Source organism: Phytophthora sojae (assembly GCF_000149755.1).
Source record: "Phytophthora sojae unplaced genomic scaffold PHYSOscaffold_2, whole genome shotgun sequence".
In the NCBI taxonomy this organism is placed as follows: domain Eukaryota; phylum Oomycota; class Peronosporomycetes; order Peronosporales; family Peronosporaceae; genus Phytophthora; species Phytophthora sojae.
Genome location: NW_009258116.1, coordinates 4,996,917 through 5,016,802, shown reverse-complemented (window position 1 = coordinate 5,016,802; position 19,886 = coordinate 4,996,917). Strand labels below are relative to the sequence as shown.

The window sequence follows — 19,886 nt, the reverse complement described above, 5'->3', positions numbered from 1 at the left end:
TCATTGTGCCGCCAACGGTGGTGTTGCCACCACTCCAACGTGCATAAAAAACTCATAAAAGGTCACATTGAAATTTGTACTAATAGCATGTGTATACATGTAGTACGAGACATATGTAGACATATGGTGTGAACATAGCCTCGATTTTTGGGGGGAATCAAATGTGATGTAGCGCCTTGAGCTTTCGCCCTCGACACTCCGCCAGTTCCCGGGTTGCGTTCCTAGACAGAGAATCTAGGGAACTAGAGAGAGCGAATCTCCTAGTACATAGACGGCCCGCCCGGACGAGGGATTTATCCGGGGCCGTGAGTTCCCGGGACCTTTACTGGGACTCGGTCAGTTACCGCACCTTGTGTACCCCCTTCGAATCGGTTGTTTGGATCAGAGGGAAGGTCAACCACTGAGGATCTCCTGGGAATCCTGACCTTATCAGTACGCTGGTTCGGTAGCAATACAATCAATCGCCCGGGGACGTCAACTTCCCGGGCGATTGCTCGCACATCCAACCTGGATTTCTAGATGGGCTCTGACTTGGAAAATGTATTGGGTTTATAGGTTCAACCGATGCGTTGGGCCAGATTGCGTGAATCAAATGCTTACACAACCGATCCGTAGCGTTATCCGCAGTGTGCTTGACGACACTCGCCTCATTCCGCAAAAAGTCAAGGTGTAACGCGTATATTTGTCATCGGTTAGCGTCCAACCCGGAGCTGAATGGAGAAGAAGACTTACTGGGTGGTGATGAGGAAGGTTCTACTCGTAGTGGGCGCGATAAACACCGATCATTTGTGGCATCATTAGTTCGCGAGATGTTTGATGGATCATGGACTGAATCGCTGGACGACGACGACGGCATGTTGTACACGGGATCCTGCACTTACTCAAGTGTTGACTCAAGCAGCGCGGAAGGCGAAACCGAGACCAAGGCAACAGAACCAATCGCTCCCACTTGTGTTGCCCGCGAATCCTGGTTAGAGCTCAAAGGCCGTAGCAGAGCAGTGCGCGAGTGTGTTGTGTGTCGCTTCGAAGGCAGACGACCAACCCAGAAGACCGATTACTGTGAGCAGCCCAAGGTAGCGTTGTGCAAGCGTCGATATGAGGTCGGCCCTACGAAATTGCATCTTTGCCAAGAACCAACTTGGACGTGCTGGCAAAAGTACCATGAATACTATTTCCCGAAACGCGTCTACAACCCCCAAGGTCGTTTGATGCGCAGCTCTCCAATTTACCTGGCCCAAGCCCCGTTTCTAAAGCAGAACAAGAAGCCCAGCCGCGATGCTCAAGCTGACGAAGAGACGGAGAGGAACACACCATGCTCAGAGCGTCGTTAGATGTGTCTGATTGAAGAAATTACTACCAGCAACCCTACGTTGTCAATAAATTGTGTTTGGCCCTCCACTTGCTCAATAATCCCACCACTAATTATTGAGGTTGCAGCCGTCGCCTGAGTAGAATCCAAATGCAACGACGGACGCGGGTGGCAGAGCCGAATCTCGTCACCGACTGCGCTCACTCCGTCGTCGAGCCACGGTGTGCAATAGATCGCCCCTTGAATAGCGGCGCAACAACGTTATCAGTAGCAGCACAGTCATCTTCAGCAGGAACTTCGATCGTGGGGATCGGAGCTACTCGCGAGTGTCGCGCTCTTGCAACAGAGGTGCCTCCAACGGTGGGCAACGCGTATGCTGTCATGGCGGACAGCACGAACAAGAAGACCAATGTCGAGCACGGCACCGATGCTGTCATGGCTGGCACCACGGAAGAGACGACCAACAGTGAGCTCGACGCCAACGCCACCACGTCAGACAGCACGAACGAGAAGACCAACGGCGAGCACTGCGACCGTGCCGCCGTGTTGGACAGCACGACGAGAGGCCTAATAGGGAGCACGGTGACGAGCCCAACGACGGGCATGACGCCCGTACCGTCACGTCAGACAGCACGGCGGCGAGACCAACGGCGAGAATAACGCCCGTGCAGTCGCGACAGGCACAAAGGCGAACGGCGAGCTCGATGCCAGCATGCTGGCCTCAGCGGCGAGGAGACGGCAACGGTGAACACGACACCCGTGCCGCGATGTCGGGTGTCTACTTGGGAGCGCTGGCGGTCGAGGCTTGAGCAAAATGTGTCAAATTTTGAAATGAGCATGGATTGCAATCACGCCGCGCGCGCAGCTTGAAGGACGCCGATTGGCGGAAAAACAAGAGCTCGACGCTCTGATTGGCGGAGTAGGATAAATGGAATGGAGAAGAAGACTTACTGGGTGGTGATGAGGAAGGTTCTACTCGTAGTGGGCGCGATAAACACCGATCATTTGTGGCATCATTAGTTCGCGAGATGTTTGATGGATCATGGACTGAATCGCTGGACGACGACGACGGCATGTTGTACACGGGATCCTGCACTTACTCAAGTGTTGACTCAAGCAGCGCGGAAGGCGAAACCGAGACCAAGGCAACAGAACCAATCGCTCCCACTTGTGTTGCCCGCGAATCCTGGTTAGAGCTCAAAGGCCGTAGCAGAGCAGTGCGCGAGTGTGTTGTGTGTCGCTTCGAAGGCAGACGACCAACCCAGAAGACCGATTACTGTGAGCAGCCCAAGGTAGCGTTGTGCAAGCGTCGATATGAGGTCGGCCCTACGAAATTGCATCTTTGCCAAGAACCAACTTGGACGTGCTGGCAAAAGTACCATGAATACTATTTCCCGAAACGCGTCTACAACCCCCAAGGTCGTTTGATGCGCAGCTCTCCAATTTACCTGGCCCAAGCCCCGTTTCTAAAGCAGAACAAGAAGCCCAGCCGCGATGCTCAAGCTGACGAAGAGACGGAGAGGAACACACCATGCTCAGAGCGTCGTTAGATGTGTCTGATTGAAGAAATTACTACCAGCAACCCTACGTTGTCAATAAATTGTGTTTGGCCCTCCACTTGCTCAATAATCCCACCACTAATTATTGAGGTTGCAGCCGTCGCCTGAGTAGAATCCAAATGCAACGACGGACGCGGGTGGCAGAGCCGAATCTCGTCACCGACTGCGCTCACTCCGTCGTCGAGCCACGGTGTGCAATAGATCGCCCCTTGAATAGCGGCGCAACAACGTTATCAGTAGCAGCACAGTCATCTTCAGCAGGAACTTCGATCGTGGGGATCGGAGCTACTCGCGAGTGTCGCGCTCTTGCAACAGAGGTGCCTCCAACGGTGGGCAACGCGTATGCTGTCATGGCGGACAGCACGAACAAGAAGACCAATGTCGAGCACGGCACCGATGCTGTCATGGCTGGCACCACGGAAGAGACGACCAACAGTGAGCTCGACGCCAACGCCACCACGTCAGACAGCACGAACGAGAAGACCAACGGCGAGCACTGCGACCGTGCCGCCGTGTTGGACAGCACGACGAGAGGCCTAATAGGGAGCACGGTGACGAGCCCAACGACGGGCATGACGCCCGTACCGTCACGTCAGACAGCACGGCGGCGAGACCAACGGCGAGAATAACGCCCGTGCAGTCGCGACAGGCACAAAGGCGAACGGCGAGCTCGATGCCAGCATGCTGGCCTCAGCGGCGAGGAGACGGCAACGGTGAACACGACACCCGTGCCGCGATGTCGGGTGTCTACTTGGGAGCGCTGGCGGTCGAGGCTTGAGCAAAATGTGTCAAATTTTGAAATGAGCATGGATTGCAATCACGCCGCGCGCGCAGCTTGAAGGACGCCGATTGGAATCACGCCGCGCGTACAGCGATTGGAATCACGCCGCGCGCGCACGCGAGCTGATTGGCGGAAAAACAAGAGCTCGACGCTCTGATTGGCGGAGTAGGATGTTCTCGGCGTGCCGATTGGCGGAATGGCCGAAAAGCGAACCCCAGGCAAAAGCTTAGTTTGGCGCGAAGATCGGTTTCATGGATCCGACCGACGCCATCGTTGTCAGCTGTAATCTGATTGGATGAAGTGGTTGATGTTTATCTACTTCAACCCTGAATTATCATTCTGAATTACCACTCTGAATTGTTTCTCTGATATATGATCCAGTGCCCTCTGGACCATATTTCAAGACCTGAGTATGGTTCAGTTTCGAATTGGATTGGAAAGCCTAACATGGCCGACTTCTCCGATGCAGAGGATCGACTGCTTTTTCGGCTGGCTAAACAGCAGCGCGATGAAGGGCACAAGATCGATTGGAATCGAGTGTGGCGAGAATTGAAATCTGCCGGAAAAACACAGCATCAACTGCAGATCCGGCTAACAACGCTGAATCGAACTCACGGAACACGTTTAGATCGTTTCCCCAGACAGTTCTTTACTGGTGCGCAACGCGGATAAGTGCATCGCAGCATTCGGACCAATACTTCCGTGGGAAGCGTGGCGGACTGTTCTCATCGTGCCATGGGGGAGCTCTTCCGAGCTGTTTCTCGATGACAGGTCGCCCCGAGACGCCGAGATCCCGATCAGCATACAGGCGAGATTTCAGAAGTTGGAGTGACCTCGATGCTGTCTGCGCTCCCTATACTGAAGGCCACTGACATTTTTCTGGATGTTGGATCTGGAATCGGGAATGTCATCGCCCAAGTAGCTCTGGAGTCGAACGTCGGTTGCTGCGTTGGATTGGAGGTACAAAGGGAGCTAGCGGAGCTGTCAAAGAGTATCGTTGCCTCCGCAAAGGATTCTCACTTAAGATTGACCAAAATCTGCGTTCATGACGACGACATTCGCCATCTACGCAACACGACAATGACTGCAATGCAGGCGAGCACCGTAGTGTTCTCGAACAACCTCGTGTTCGATCCATCAAGTAATCTCGCACTCGAAACCTTCGTTACCAGGGCGCCAAGACTAGCTCATGCCATCACCATGGACAAATTGTGCGGGCGCCACCGCGAGGATTGCAAGCGACCGTTCTGTGCGGTTTGGAGTCTCCACCAGACAATCCAAGTTTCTGTCACGTGGTCTGCAAAGCTACACAGTGCATATTGGTACATTAAGCACTAGAAGCTAGTGCCCGTAGCGAAGCTTTAGCCACCACACACATGATCGCGGTACCGTATGCATAAGCATTGGTATTGCTCTCGTCTAATCGTGCCACTACGCCTGCGATGCGAAGATTATGAACTCTATCCACTTCGAGCTATTCTGCCGTGAAGCTCTCGCTTTCTACAGCGTTTTTGGTATTGGTATGGTCTACCCGTTTCCTAAGACCAGGCATTTCCTTAGAGAAGACACCCAACCTTCGGACGTGTCCAATTTTGTATCTTACGGTGCTTCATCGACTCGCATTTGCGAAACTAAGCCGGTATTTGATAGGAACCACGGCGGCCTCGAGGGAGCAGTGCACACGGGAAACTTCAACGTTTTGCCATGCGCTCGGCTAGAAATAGGCCTATGATAAGCGTTCGCGAGCGATATTACCTCGACGGGCGTTATATTCGATGCAATTCACGCGTGGCACTGTAAATGCTACACTATATTGATAGACGGCGAATTGAAGACCTGTTGGCAACGTTGGCGGCTATGTTGGCCACTATCGAGGCCACATTGACGTGGACGAAGTTGAGTCAAAACGATTTACAAGTGGCCTGAGGTTGAAGACGACGCACTGGTCCTGCGAATGTAATAATACTACATTTGTAGTTAGCATGTGCTAAGGTTACAGATGAATGTAATGAGCGATACATCATCATGTCGATCGTGAAGATACATGTTTGATTCCAATATAACACAGTAGCATATGAACAGAATAATTCCGTGGGCGATATCAATCTGCGGTACTGTGTTTGGTGGCAGCCGTCGGCGTCGAGTCGTAAGCACAAGCGCGGTATTTGCTGTACCGGATGGCCAGAAGCGATGTTGCTCGTACCGTCCGTACTTGCCAAGATCTAGTCACCGTTCAACTGGTTTTTAACTGCATGGTTGGCTTCGTCGTCATGTCGGTGGTGGTGCTGTTGCCGCCATTTGTACCCCTCGTGTTCGGTTCTGTCAGAGAGCGACCTCGCTGGTTTGTGAAGTCTATTGCGCTTCGGTGAATAGGGCATTCAAAATGTTTTCGATGCACTCTGCGAGGGAGAACTTTCATCATCCCCAAAACGTACCCAAAGTCACCTAAAATTCCCCAAACTGTTTGGGGACTTTCAATAAAAACGGTTTGTTACTCCCCAAAATCCCAATTAAACGCCCCCCAAACTGCCCCCAAAAAATAAATAACTCTTAGTATTGGGGTAACTAAATATTAGGCTAATTTTTGTGTAATATTCCCGAGGCGCGATAGCGCCCGACCAACGGAGGTGAGCGGTTGCGAGGATCGTAGCCGCAGCAAGCCCGCGCGGTATTTGCGGAGGCGGGCCCAGCGACGAGCATTCCAGCGAGCCGAACACTGCACTCGCCAGGTGAGAGAATCTTTTTATCGCGAGCGAAGCGAACAGCGGGGGCGCAGAAGGGGCGCCCAGCCAAGCGCAGCGCGGCTGGTTACTCTAAGCTATATATATAATGGGTCTTAGTAAAAGTTAGGTTCATGGTTCCTAAATATGAGGTTTGACGTTTGGTTATTTTTTGGGGGGGGGGGGTTGGGGTGCGTTTTGGGAATGAAGAAATGGACGCCCTCTTCGAGGTTGTTACGACAAACAACACATTCGGCGTAAAATGTCTGGTGCGTAAACTACAAAACCGAATGGCTCGAAGGATCTCGTTATTCGTCAATATAAACAGAATGGCGCAGCCACTACACGTATGGAACCGCAAGCGCACTATCATCCGCAGTAGTTGCCTGCAATGCGGATGTTTAATCACGAATCTAGACTCTGGTCACCTTACCACAACTTTGACGCCACTGAGATAGATTGCATTACGCCTAAACGAAATACGCGAATTTGATTGTTCATATCGTGGTCAATATGAGACCGGTACTTCTCGACGCCAATAGCACAACGTAAACAGGAGTGTATATGGTGGACATATATCAGAGTAACAATTCAGAGTGATAATTCAGAATGATAATTCAGGGTTGAAGTAGATAAACATCAACCACTTCATCCAATCAGATTACAGCTGACAACGATGGCGTCGGTCGGATCCATGAAACCGATCTTCGCGCCAAACTAAGCTTTCGCCTGGGGTTCGCTTTTCGGCCATTCCGCCAATCGGCACGCCGGTAACATCCTACTCCGCCAATCAGAGCGTCGAGCTCTTGTTTTTCCGCCAATCAGCTCGCGTGCGCGCGCGGCGTGATTCCAATCGCTGTACGCGCGGCGTGATTCCAATCGGCGTCCTTCAAGCTGCGCGCGCGGCGTGATTGCAATCCATGCTCATTTCAAAATTTGACACATTTTGCTCAAGCCTCGACCGCCAGCGCTCCCAAGTAGACACCCGACATCGCGGCACGGGTGTCGTGTTCACCGTTGCCGTCTCCTCGCCGCTGAGGCCAGCATGCTGGCATCGAGCTCGCCGTTCGCCTTTGTGCCTGTCGCGACTGCACGGGCGTTATTCTCGCCGTTGGTCTCGCCGCCGTGCTGTCTGACGTGACGGTACGGGCGTCATGCCCGTCGTTGGGCTCGTCACCGTGCTCCCTATTAGGCCTCTCGTCGTGCTGTCCAACACGGCGGCACGGTCGCAGTGCTCGCCGTTGGTCTTCTCGTTCGTGCTGTCTGACGTGGTGGCGTTGGCGTCGAGCTCACTGTTGGTCGTCTCTTCCGTGGTGCCAGCCATGACAGCATCGGTGCCGTGCTCGACATTGGTCTTCTTGTTCGTGCTGTCCGCCATGACAGCATACGCGTTGCCCACCGTTGGAGGCACCTCTGTTGCAAGAGCGCGACACTCGCGAGTAGCTCCGATCCCCACGATCGAAGTTCCTGCTGAAGATGACTGTGCTGCTACTGATAACGTTGTTGCGCCGCTATTCAAGGGGCGATCTATTGCACACCGTGGCTCGACGACGGAGTGAGCGCAGTCGGTGACGAGATTCGGCTCTGCCACCCGCGTCCGTCGTTGCATTTGGATTCTACTCAGGCGACGGCTGCAACCTCAATAATTAGTGGTGGGATTATTGAGCAAGTGGAGGGCCAAACACAATTTATTGACAACGTAGGGTTGCTGGTAGTAACTTCTTCAATCAGACACATCTAACGACGCTCTGAGCATGGTGTGTTCCTCTCCGTCTCTTCGTCAGCTTGAGCATCGCGGCTGGGCTTCTTGTTCTGCTTTAGAAACGGGGCTTGGGCCAGGTAAATTGGAGAGCTGCGCATCAAACGACCTTGGGGGTTGTAGACGCGTTTCGGGAAATAGTATTCATGGTACTTTTGCCAGCACGTCCAAGTTGGTTCTTGGCAAAGATGCAATTTCGTAGGGTCGACCTCATATCGACGCTTGCACAACGCTACCTTGGGCTGCTCACAGTAATCGGTCTTCTGGGTTGGTCGTCTGCCTTCGAAGCGACACACAACACACTCGCGCACTGCTCTGCTACGGCTTTGAGCTCTAACCAGGATTCGCTGTTTGGTTCCTTGCCCAACAGTCAACAACTGCTGCGTAGTATTGTTCTCAGTTTCAACCCATGGATCCCAGCTGAGGGAAGATCTTTAGACCGCATAGAAACATCGAGACATTTGGTCTCGAAGACCCCTTGACCTTGTGAGCCGATCTTTGCGAGGGGGGATTTTCGTCATTTGCCGATACACATCCAAGCACTCAGACCGTTGCGAAATGGTCGATCGGAGGAGCGACAGAGGAGCGTTCATGCTACCTCCGCCGTCCAAGAGTTTGGCGCCGAATGGGAGGTCTATGTACAAAACGCCAAGCGGTCAGGACGAGGTATGAACACAACCTTTATGCTGTAGTTTGCAATAAGGGATTTATAATGTGGCATGCTTTACCTCAGGTGCTCGCGCGTTTTAGTTGCGGGAAAGACGTAGAATTCGACACGTTGTATCCAGTGTTCGTGCCAACGAAGGGCCGGGTACGTTCGAGTCTGCTTCCTCGTCGATGAAGATATTCTAACACCTTCTATTGATCCAAGCCCAACGAGTCCAGCTGGAATTCATCAGGTGATATCGATGTCTTCGTGGCATCACTACCTGTAAAAGAAATGCACGACTTTCATGTCGACAAGTGGCATCTGTTCACAACTATCTGTGGATGCTTCGCTGGCTGAATTCTTGCATGGAACTCTCAGAGGTAAGGAGAATGCTGAGCATCTCCATTATAATCTTACTTACTTGTGCTTGTTGCAGATTTCACGCGAAGACATTCGTGCTCGTATGAGATTTCACAGAGCTTCGTGACTGAGAAGACGGGATTTCCTAGACGAGCACATCGAGCAATATCATCAAATGTGCGACGATGAGTCCATTGCTTGGAAAACGATACAGACCCACGTGATGCAAGGACGACGTCAAGAGCGATGGTACAATTAGAAACAAGACTTGCTTATCGCCATGGATATCGTGTGGCTGAGGTCCCACACTCATCTACCTGGTAGCGATGTCCATGCAGCATGTGTGACGTCTATTCGTCTTCGGAGTGGCAAAGGACCCAACCGTTTGGAATGTCACTGGAGGCTCTGTATGGTTTACCTGCCTCTCGGTTGTACCTCGGCGATCGCATCGAGGATCTATTCGGGTAGATAGGCTACACTCGGCCTGTGTTGTTACTTGCTACGAAAGCGCATATTGAAATAGATATTACGTTGTTATCTTCGCCCTAACTACCACTACAATGTATGCTTAGTGTCACTTGCTCACACGTAGACGCCTGGTAGCTTACAAGCGTAAACACAGTTCTTTCCGTGTGGTCGACTCGGTTCAACCCCATACCATTCGGTCGGGAATCGCCGCCACCGTCGTTGCTAATGATTTCATTCATGTTCCCCTTATGTGATTTGGTGTTGCTGTTCTCGTCGATGTCGATAAGGTCCCGATCGCGAACAGGCGAGACTACGTGCACGTGCTCAATTCAGGAGGGATGGCTCTGCTAGACTCAGCGATACAGCCAGCTCCGGATCGAGATATGCGAGTCAAATCGTGAGAGTAGCTGGCGAGGCTGTTTGGGTAGGACGCGGCGCTGCCAAAGGAATTGTCGACAGAATAACAACGTTGCAGAAGCTTCCACTCCAGCTCGGCTGTAATTGATAGGCTCAGTCCCCATGCCCTGATGCTGACCTCGCGATGGGCTCACACAGTCTCTACTAGAGACAACGAAACGCAAAACAGGCGCTGCTGCAGCTTGGAAATGCTCCTTGCCCCGGTGAATCCTTCGCCAGGTCTTTCTGCAGACTTGAGGAGGCATCAAATTCTCAGTGACTCGCGCGCAAGACAAAGACACCTTTCATCTAGTCAATTTACAGCTCACCTTAGCGGCTCGTCCGTCGGATACTACACCAGCAGCATCAACCTCCGTTCCCAACCGCATGTCCTCCACGACTTGACCTTCGTCCAGCGCATGGCTTCGGCGCTCTCACCGAACTGGACATGGCTCCTGCTGCTCCCTGGAAACGACTGTGGCCACATCAAACCTTGCGCTCTTGAACCTACTGAAGATTGAAAATGGATGTTACCCACGGTACTGCTTGTACTGACACATTTGTGATGGACCGAAGAGTTTCGGCGAATCATAGTGCGTCTCGCAAAACCAGACACAATGTATGATTAAGCGAAAATACCTCTGAGATCACATTAGTAAATCGCATAATAAACGAAAATCCTCTGAGATTAGATTATGTTAAACCTTACCTTAGGTACGGTTTTGCAGGTTTGACTTGAACTTTGTATTGGAAGCTTAATATAGAACAGTATGGCGGTAACGAAAGGGTTAAGTAACACGCTAAAGGCTCCGATTATTTGCTTCTTTCTAGTCTGCGTTAATTCATTCATTGCGTTGCTCGTGGAAATATGCTCGACTAAGGATTTGCATTTGTCAACTCAATTGCAGTCCTGTTGGGCAGATCTCGAGCGTCGCAGATCTGCTTTGATACCCTACTTGCACGCCTGATAGCACGATAGCGGGCTCAACAACATTATTTTGAGCTCGTTATCGTTAAGTATATATATTTCCTTATTGTGTTCAACGTGCATGAGTATGAGGTTATCTACCTACGCGTGTAGACTAACAGTTTTAGCAGCCCTGTATGCCACAGTCGCGACAACAACATTGGCCATTGCGGCTGTGTGCAGATGACACCTGGAGGAAGAATTTCGCAATGGATCGCAAACGCTTACAGTAATAACTCGCTCGTATTTTCACACTGAAAATGAACAGACCACGAAATTGAAACATTGAAACCATGTCGTTAACCCCTCACTCACTTTTCGTTGTGCCAGTGTGCAGTGCACATTCTGCTATTACACTTTAGTAAAATACAAGTGTACCAGCATTCGAACCACAGGTGTACCAGGCTACCGTTAACAACGTATGAATGATACTTTCACCTCCGCTCGTGCTAGCATGATGCGCTGTCTGCATGTTGGCTTGTTATACGGCTGCACAACCCTCACACCAATGGCGCGCGCATGGAGATGACACTTGTCTAGGTTGTTGGAGCGGGGCCGCCCCCTCTTTCGAAGATCTTGCGGGCACCTCAGGAGACACAACGCTGTCTGCCAGCTTTTCTCAATTGTGATTTGTTAAAAATCACGCCCTGTAGCCAGAAAGGACCGAAATATCAATGTTGCGGTCGTTTCAAAACACGGTAAGAGCCCCGACAATATATTGGTTCCACTATGGCGTCCGATGGGTACACAATCTTTTGAACCGTCTTTTGCACAATAGGACCTAATGTATTTTTATGGTAACCAAAGGGTAAAAGTATGGGACGACTCTTCGGGAGGAGGCGCGGGCGGAACTGCCGAAATCCAGCTGAGTGATTGTTTCCTATCAAACCTTTTCCCCTCTGAAAGCAGATAATTTGACGTCAATTGTCGCCTAATAAGGACCGTAGTCCTAATAAGGGGATTGCATAATTCTTACCCTTAATAAGCTTCGCTTCTTACCAGCGGCCGCAGAGCGACCCTTTTAACGACGACATAAAGTTTAGCACGCAAATATGCATAATAAAGGGCCCTAGCGGGTCCAAATAAGGGTAAAATGTCACGTTTAAGTCTATTTTTGATGTTCTCCATTCGAATTTGCTGTCTCATAACTTCGACCCTCTGATTTTATGGCATTGTTGGATAGTGACGTCGGTTCAGTTCGAGATGATCCTATCCTATACCACCTTCTATTAGCCATCAAATGTCGCTTAACCGAGGTTTTTTTTTCATTTTTTGGTCCCCATGTGAGCGATTCTAAATTGGGACCCTAACGCATTCTCAGAATTAATGTAAAAAGTAAAGCGGAGTGTATATGAGAGACGTAAAAACTCCCTAAATCGGAGTCGCATGATTATAAGGGGGACTTCTTCCCCAATGATAAGGAGCGTTCTTAACAGAGGTAGATTGGTATCACCGTACGACCAAGGTCTAAGTGTGCTAGAGACGTGCGGGTATCATCTTACAACATGCACCTCGCTGATAAGAATGAAATGTATCCGTTCACCCAATTTTTCAATTATCTACTTTCAACTTAAAACGTTTCTTTTCATCTGAAGGAGGGGGAATACCGTATATATCACTAGATACCGCGCTAAAAGAGGACAAGACGACACAGGGGTGTGGAGCCGACATTTGTCGCCCCCTCTTCCAGTCACTGCAGCGAAGGTAGGTGACATGTAAGCAGAACTAGCAGGGGGGAGCGAAGCAAATGGGGAGTGTACATCTGATCTGCTTCGAGAGATGCTGTTTAAAATTGCAAAGAAGATGCTTAAATACAAAACTCAAATATAACTTTAGGAAGTGCTATAGATAGCTGATACACCATGTGTTTCCCTACTGGTCGTTGATTGGGTAGTCGTCGACTACCAGCAACATTGGAGTGCTTCGCTGACTTTTGGGGGCATATCACGACAATCGAAGAGGAATCGGACCGCAACCTCGATCGCTGGAAGTTTAACTACCACCGCCTCTTAGAATTTTGAATTTGCTGCAGTTTAGTCGGCTACCTGAGACGCGCACCTGCATCTCCGTGGTCGTATCGCTAGATCTCTAGGATACGAGCCCGCGGTATACGCCCGAACTCACCACCTCTTTTGCCTAGCAAGTGATAAGAAGCGCTATGAGCCTAGGCGGCTTCATGAGCGATACCTTTACGAGAATCCTGGCGCATTATATAAATTCTTAGCAATTGTTGCGCTTTCGCATGTCTAGTCATTTTTACCCTGAAATTTTTTTTCGGGGGTGAAGAGATCCTCTATTTACGTTAGGTTTTGAAAGGGTTCTAAACTTATGGGGTCGCAAGGTAGCGTGACCACATCTTCTAGCCACATCTTCTAACCACCTTGAATACTTGTCATTCGTAGCGGTCGTGGGGCGCGTTTTTTTATTCTTTCATCGGCTACTTTTCATTTATGGTCAAAAAGACTGTTTTTCATTTTATATTGGCTAGTTTCCATTTTGATGGTGTTGTTGCATTCATTGAGGGGTTATATTACATTTATTGAAAAATGTATAGCAAATGTCCGGGTTTCTCGGTCCTTAGTTCGTAGCACCCGAAGTGCTCACTACGTCTAGCCTTATGCCGTCCAATTACTATTTTGCTGGATCTTCACGCTACCGCTGTTGTATCGAAGGTATGCACTAGTTGGGGACAATCTTGTGCCCCATCTGGAAGGAAAAGTCGATCGTCCTTGCAAGAGCTTCAACCACCAGGACAGTCACCTCGTCTTGATCCTCGTACGCGATCTCCCAGAACCGCTTTCCACCTAGTGAAGGGAGGTTTAATCTTACCAACATAGGTCCGCTGAGACTCCTCGCCATCCGCCTCAGCCACTGTCTTGTCAATTAGCACGCTCCAGTTGATAACACTTGCTGGCTTGTCCACAAGCCGTTTCACCAGGGCATCGACGGAGTATTGGGATGCTCTCACACCATCTCGCTGGAGACATTTGCTCTTCTTGCGCGGTCTACCGGGAGGCCTGCGAGCTGGAAGCCCTCGAAGCATCACCGCCAAATCAAGAGTGTCGACGAGGTGAAGGCATGTTAGTACATGAGCACAAAGCCATACCGTCTGGTAGAAATCTTTGCAGTCACACTTGAACTTTTTTCTGATGGTGTTGATCTCCTCCAGGGACCACAAAATGCTGCTGGGGTTGTGCAGAGTCTTGGCGTCGCCTAAACCATGATATCAGCGTAGGTGGTAAGGTCGAAATCCCCCCGTCTTCGCAGTCGGTGTGCTCTGTTTTTGGACTTGGGAAGCTGATGGCAGCAAGGCGATAACTTCTTCGGAGAGACCATATTTTATGCGTAGGGTGTTCAAACACTTTTTGGGACCTTGGCCTCTCAGCAGCAAACCGGCGATTTCCGGAAGTAATGGTGTGTGAATTGCCGTCCGCTGTGTCTCAATCGGTGCCACAACTACAGTATGCATACCACTACGCGACAACCGAAACTTGCTGTCGGGATCAAGAGTGATACGTGCCTCAGCTGTACAATCGACATGTGAAGTACACCAGAGACGTTTGGTGACACTGTTGTTGTTTGACAGCGCGAATCGTGCGTTTTCGAGCCCATCGAAAACCCCTCGAGCCTCGGCTAGAGACTCAAAGCGTGCTGGGTGTTCGAGCGTCCCATCAATAGTCAGTCCCTGGCTTTGTCGTACTGTTAGGACGGCCTTCTCGCTTTCAGAAATCTCCGACAACACGTCTTGGTCCGAATCGTCTGGGTCCTAGTCATTGTCACTGCCTTCGTACTGGTACTCCTCGCTGCTGCCATCGTGCGATGAAGGTTCATCCAAGTCGGGACTACCGGGGCTAGCCGCGGTCGAGTTGGTCTCTTCACTACGTTGACGCCGGCGAGTTGCTCGGGAACGACGACGCGTTACGACTCCCATAAATTCCTCACTGCCGCTCGTTCGTGACCTATTCTTCGTAGATCCCTTAGTGGAGACCATCGCACTAGCGGTCCACACACAGCGGGGTGACGTAGCGATCCTCCTCTCGATGCCAGGTGCTGTCGGATTCCAAGACGAGGACGGAGCCAGAAGTTGACGAAGAAGCGCGTGTTGATGAGCCGAGAGTTGGTTGTAGGTCTAGAGAGGTTGCCGGAAAAACCGAGAGTGAATGATAGCTCAACGAGCGGAAAGCGGTTTGGCGCATCGCGATCGATGTCGTGATGGAGAGACAGACGCGCACACTATAATTTATTCTGAACAAATCGTACATATTTGTATACATTATAATTTTCTAGCTCCATGCACGCACATTCATACACTCTGTAGCGTCGAACGTGTTTGTGTCTATGTAAAATCCATTCAGAGCGAAGTAACTGTGCGTGCGCGCGGTGGATGTGTAACGATAACTGAAATTAAATAAATAACTGTAACGAAAAATAAAATACCAAAAAACGATTTACTAAAATATATCCATCATCGTTGTGGAAGCGGCGTCGATGTGCGCGTGGCATGGCAAATTGCTTTGTGCCATGCCAGACCAACCTCGCAAGGTAAGCTTCACACCTAGGTGAATAATATGTAATAACGTCTTCTGTACTTAAACCACCTAGGTGAAAAACATATGATAGCGGCTTCTGTACTTAAACCTGCCGCGAACTTTGTCCGACCTTTAAAGGCCAGAAATGCTGTTGTGGACGGCGCGTGCTCCTGGCGACGATGCAGTGCGCAGTGGCGGATACCCCCGTGAGAGTGACGATTCGATCTCACGGGCAGTGACGGTGAAGAGGGCAGTTGAAGCTGGGCCTGCTGGGTGTGCAGCAGACCAAGATCGAAATGCGTTCGGTGGCGGACTGGGTGCTGTGGCAGGACCCCAGGGCTGGTGTCACCGGCCAAGTGAAGTGAGGCGTCAGTACGCAGGTGATGGCGTGCTTACGGCAAGAGGGAGGACACGGTGAAGGACATGAGGACCTGAGTATGCGAACAAGGACGGCGACGTGGAAGATGCGGAACGAGCGGCGGGGAGTGTGACTACGGAGAGTCGCCGAGGGAAGGTTTCCAGCGAGCAGGAGACCCCTGGTGGTGGCCGACGCTATAGCGAAAGTAGGTGTAGCTATAGTTAGGCTAGGATAAGTGAGAGACCTGGGTGCGCGGTCGTGCGCCCTCCTCTCAGTTGTAGTTTGCACAGGATCGGTCTAAGCCAAGGAGCTAATCTACTACGCGTAGGGATTCGTCCTTACCCAGCACCAAGCGAGGTCTTAAGCGTTCTGTTCTGGGGCGAGAGCCCTTTACTGTGTGGGACGTCGGCGGAACGTGAGAGTAATTGAGAGGTACGGCTCGAGTAGTACAGTGAGAGCGAAGACGGGTTGATGTGCGTCTAGCGTGGCTCGGATGCGTGGTTAGCGACGACGCGGGATGCGGGGTGTCTATTGTTGACGTCTCGACCGAGTGGACGGTGGACCTGGAGTGCGGGTATGCACAAGTGAAGGGTCCTCGTCGTGCATGTGTACGTGTTCGGGTTTACGGAGGGGACAGGCCTACGGACCTGCCCGAGGTTGCGATTGCCTAAGAATGTTCCTTACCTAAGCCGATCTCTAGCATACGCCACTTCCGTAGCTCCTACTCCGGCCAATGTGCCCTCACCCTCAGGTTGGACTTTGCAGCGATGCAGTGTAGTGGCCGAGTACGACGACACTGTAAATGTTACAGTTCCAGAAACTTGCGTCGATGCAGCACACCTATTTTTCGGTACGGCACCGAACAGTTAAACCTGCAAGCCCTGAACTGAAAAATATATGATATGCATGCAACAGCCATGTCAAGTAGTGGGTGTCAAGTTTCGATTTAGCTCCGTTCTTAGCTCCGGAATATCTACCAATCATGTCCATCGGGAAAATACGGCGCTTGAGACCCCCGCGAGATGGCACTTGAGTTTCGCGCCACGACTGGACCTCGAGCGGCTTCGAGATCGCAGATAAGTATGCCGTGTACTGCTGCTTGGGGATAACACCACACTCGCTAAGCTAACTGTTGTTGTCTATTTTGTCTTATTTAACTTGTAGGCTTCCCCAGCGGCTACCACTGCAGCCCCTGATGGCTTCCTCTGCTGGACCAGCGCTGATCCGCCCCTGTTGACCAGGTGCTGCTGCCCGTGCTGAACCTGGAGCTGCTGCCCCTGTTGATCCTAGTGCAGCTGCCCGTGCTGGAGTGGAGTCGATTCCTGTGTTGAGCCTGACGTCGCTACCCGTGCCGAGCCTGGAGCCGCTGCGCGTGCTGCGCCTGGAGCTGCTGCCGCGCTGGCCAAGCAACTGCCAGAGCTGAGCGCAGAGTTGCTGCGATTGACGTTGGCGTCTGTTTTGGGGTTGCAGCAGCTGCCTGTGTTGGCGGTGGAGTTATCGTGCAGTGGTAGACCTGCTCGTGCTGAGCTTGGGTCCTTTGGCCGTGCTGGAATTGTCGCCTTAGACACCCTGTTAGACGTGATGCTCAGGATATCGTTCAGGCAGCAGGAGGTGGCCAAGTTGAGCAAGCATTTGTTGCGAAGGTTAATTTGGAAAAAAGAGCGCGATGCACTGGGTGCGGCAAGCGAGTTTGAAGACCAGGATGAGATGCTGCTATCCTACTTCTACTACATCAATTCGAGGCACTACCTTGCTGATCGGAGACTGCGGAAACGAGCTTCGTCGAGGCTAGAGTATTATCTTTATGGCATGGCACCAGATGAATTAATCCAGCCCAGAAAAATATCCATAGAGCTTTTGCCCCCATCCACGCCGTCTTCACTCCAGGAGATCCTTACTTGCTTGCCTATCATCGATCTAATAACTGAGCTCGACCTCCAAGGAAGTTGTTGGAGGTTCGCAACCGTTTTTGAGGTTCGTTTTTATCCAATCAGATGCAAATGAGCTTCCTAAATTTTCGACCTAAAACGAAACTTGACACCAAATAATGTACAGAATGAAATAAATCCATCGGAAATGCAATGTAGCTGGCTAGAATGCAATGTATCCCCACTAAATGGAAAGTAGCCGGTGAGAGAATGAAAAAAAGTTTTTCCGCGGTCGTGGCGATCATAGCGTTAGGCTTCCTGTTTGGGTGGTCTTGCCTGCTTGAGTTGTTACAGCCACGCTGGCCGTGCGACTGCCGATTTGTCGCGAATGAGTGAAGCGATCACTCAAAAGGTGACGATCCAGGATCGAGACCCCACCCGAGACTGTCAACGTGGTCGTGGAGTCTATTCATGACCCGTCAACTCGGAAAGTGATGGACCTCGGTGAAGGACCAGGACTAGAGGGGCGGTTGACACGATGCGGCTCTGGATCTCAGCCCGAGCCCCACGCTGACTGCCTGATTCGGGTCGGATGCAGGGTTCAAGTGTTATGTACAACCTGGATATGCAGTCGGTATCCTGAATCAGGGTGACCAAGGTGTGTTCAGACTGGACCAAGCCAAAAGTGTGCCAGCCCATGAGCCCCGGACCAAGCTCGAGCCAATCATGCCCCAAGAGTGGAAGAGGTGCCTGACCAAACTCGTCAGTGCTCAAGCTGCCTGACCGATGCCCGTGTACCCTGAATCGACAACGTGTATTCTGAACAGACTACTCTCTGAGCTCCCAAGATCCGACCATACAAACGCAAGTCAATAACGACCGACCAAGCCGACCGTCCATAATCTGCTCGGCACATGGAACCTTGGACTCCCTCCCTGCTGTGCTGCCGATCCTCGCTGGATCTTTTCGACTCGAGCCGACAACAACCCATACTGAAACCAAGACAAAACTTCCAGGACTGCATGTTACGATTAGCGATAGCCTACAAAGATACGACCAAACATAGTTCGTTTTTCCTGCTACAGCGCAAGTGTCTTCGGTTGGGGGCCGAGCTGGTTCAGACTCAGAGGAGCCTTGTGTCTTCGGTTGTTCCCCTGCATTCAGGGTACCTCGGCTAACAGCGTAAGGGTCGTGTGTGGAGCTCTCAAAATAAGTATCAAATCAAGTTAAAGCAAGTACCTGTGTTGTCGCACGGCCAGGGTTGATAAGCTTTATTTCATATTCTAATTGGGATGTTTGTCCTGGACAGCACTGCCATTTCATATTAAGATACTCCTAGGGCGGTTGAGGTAGTCACCACCCAGTGATTTGTTGATAGGCTCCTGAGTGATAGGAATGACTGTGCTTTGTATTGATTCGGCTTCTTTCCCTCTTGATTAAGGGTGGTGCGCGATTGATTGAGGGTCTTGGGCTTGCCAGTGTCCTGGATCTACCCTCTTTGTTGACTGGTGTGTAGGGCCCACCGTCCAAGGGCCAAGCAAAGAATAAGTGACGGTTGTGTGTATTGTATATTTGTGTATAACTCTGTATTGTTAAGGCTATCTCTCCGGATCCAGGCTGTGGGGGCTGTGTTCTGAAGTGTGCGTTGGCTCTGCTTCCTGGTCCTAGCGATATTATCCTGTTTCCCACAACTCATCAAGTGCAAGTCTCACGTTCGAAGACAAACGACACCCAAAGGGATTCCACAAGAAACACACGCCACCCGGGACGACACCAAGTGCTCGTCCAGGGTTGTTTCGAGGGGACAAGGCTAAACACTTTTCGGGCCACTGTACACCTGGGCGGCAACAGGCGTTCACCCGTCTCGCCTCAGCATTACCTTCGACTAGGGTAGTCCCCATTCGGGAGTCCACCTCCAGGGCGAGTTCAACTATACACGTGGGCAATCGGGCGTTCACCCGCCTCGCCTCAGAATTACTTACGTGAATTAATACTGTGGAAGAACTAAAGTGGTGCCAGCCTGCTACGCGCTAGTGTGACTTCGGCGGAAGGATTAATGAAGAATGTCAACTGAGGACCATGATTGAAAACCGGTTTCAAGCCTGAATGGCTAAACGCAGGTGTTGCGAAAAACGAAGGCCGGAGGAGATTTGAGTATATATT

At 51.1% G+C, this 19,886-nt stretch overlaps 5 protein-coding genes across 5 annotated transcripts; 4 read left to right on the top strand and 1 right to left on the bottom strand.

Moving 5' to 3' along the window:
- Window positions 1-1,690: 1,690 nt before the first annotated feature.
- On the top strand, window positions 1,691-3,585 carry PHYSODRAFT_325465 (hypothetical protein; the record flags this gene model as incomplete). The annotated part of the gene is made up of 3 exons (XM_009521335.1): window positions 1,691-1,931; window positions 3,184-3,382; window positions 3,465-3,585. The coding sequence occupies 3 exons, from the start codon at window positions 1,691-1,693 to the stop codon at window positions 3,583-3,585; spliced, it is 561 nt and encodes a 186-aa protein (XP_009519630.1).
- A 511-nt stretch (window positions 3,586-4,096) lies between these two features.
- PHYSODRAFT_483158 (hypothetical protein) lies at window positions 4,097-4,321 on the top strand (the record flags this gene model as incomplete). Its single annotated transcript, XM_009521334.1, has 1 exon — window positions 4,097-4,321. The coding sequence occupies one exon, from the start codon at window positions 4,097-4,099 to the stop codon at window positions 4,319-4,321; it is 225 nt and encodes a 74-aa protein (XP_009519629.1).
- A 114-nt stretch (window positions 4,322-4,435) lies between these two features.
- PHYSODRAFT_481434 (hypothetical protein) lies at window positions 4,436-4,987 on the top strand (the record flags this gene model as incomplete). The annotated part of the gene is made up of 1 exon (XM_009521333.1): window positions 4,436-4,987. A coding segment is annotated over one exon (552 nt), but the record flags the coding sequence as incomplete, so codon positions are not given.
- A 2,536-nt stretch (window positions 4,988-7,523) lies between these two features.
- On the top strand, window positions 7,524-7,928 carry PHYSODRAFT_325464 (hypothetical protein; the record flags this gene model as incomplete). The annotated part of the gene is made up of 1 exon (XM_009521332.1): window positions 7,524-7,928. One exon carries the CDS (start codon window positions 7,524-7,526, stop codon window positions 7,926-7,928), a length of 405 nt encoding a protein of 134 aa, XP_009519627.1.
- Window positions 7,929-13,647: 5,719 nt separating this feature from the next.
- PHYSODRAFT_325463 (hypothetical protein) lies at window positions 13,648-14,959 on the bottom strand (the record flags this gene model as incomplete). The annotated part of the gene is made up of 5 exons (XM_009521331.1): window positions 13,648-13,772; window positions 13,798-13,882; window positions 13,939-14,001; window positions 14,075-14,181; window positions 14,749-14,959. 5 exons carry the CDS (start codon window positions 14,957-14,959, stop codon window positions 13,648-13,650), a joined length of 591 nt encoding a protein of 196 aa, XP_009519626.1.
- Between the last annotated feature and the right edge of the window lie 4,927 nt (window positions 14,960-19,886).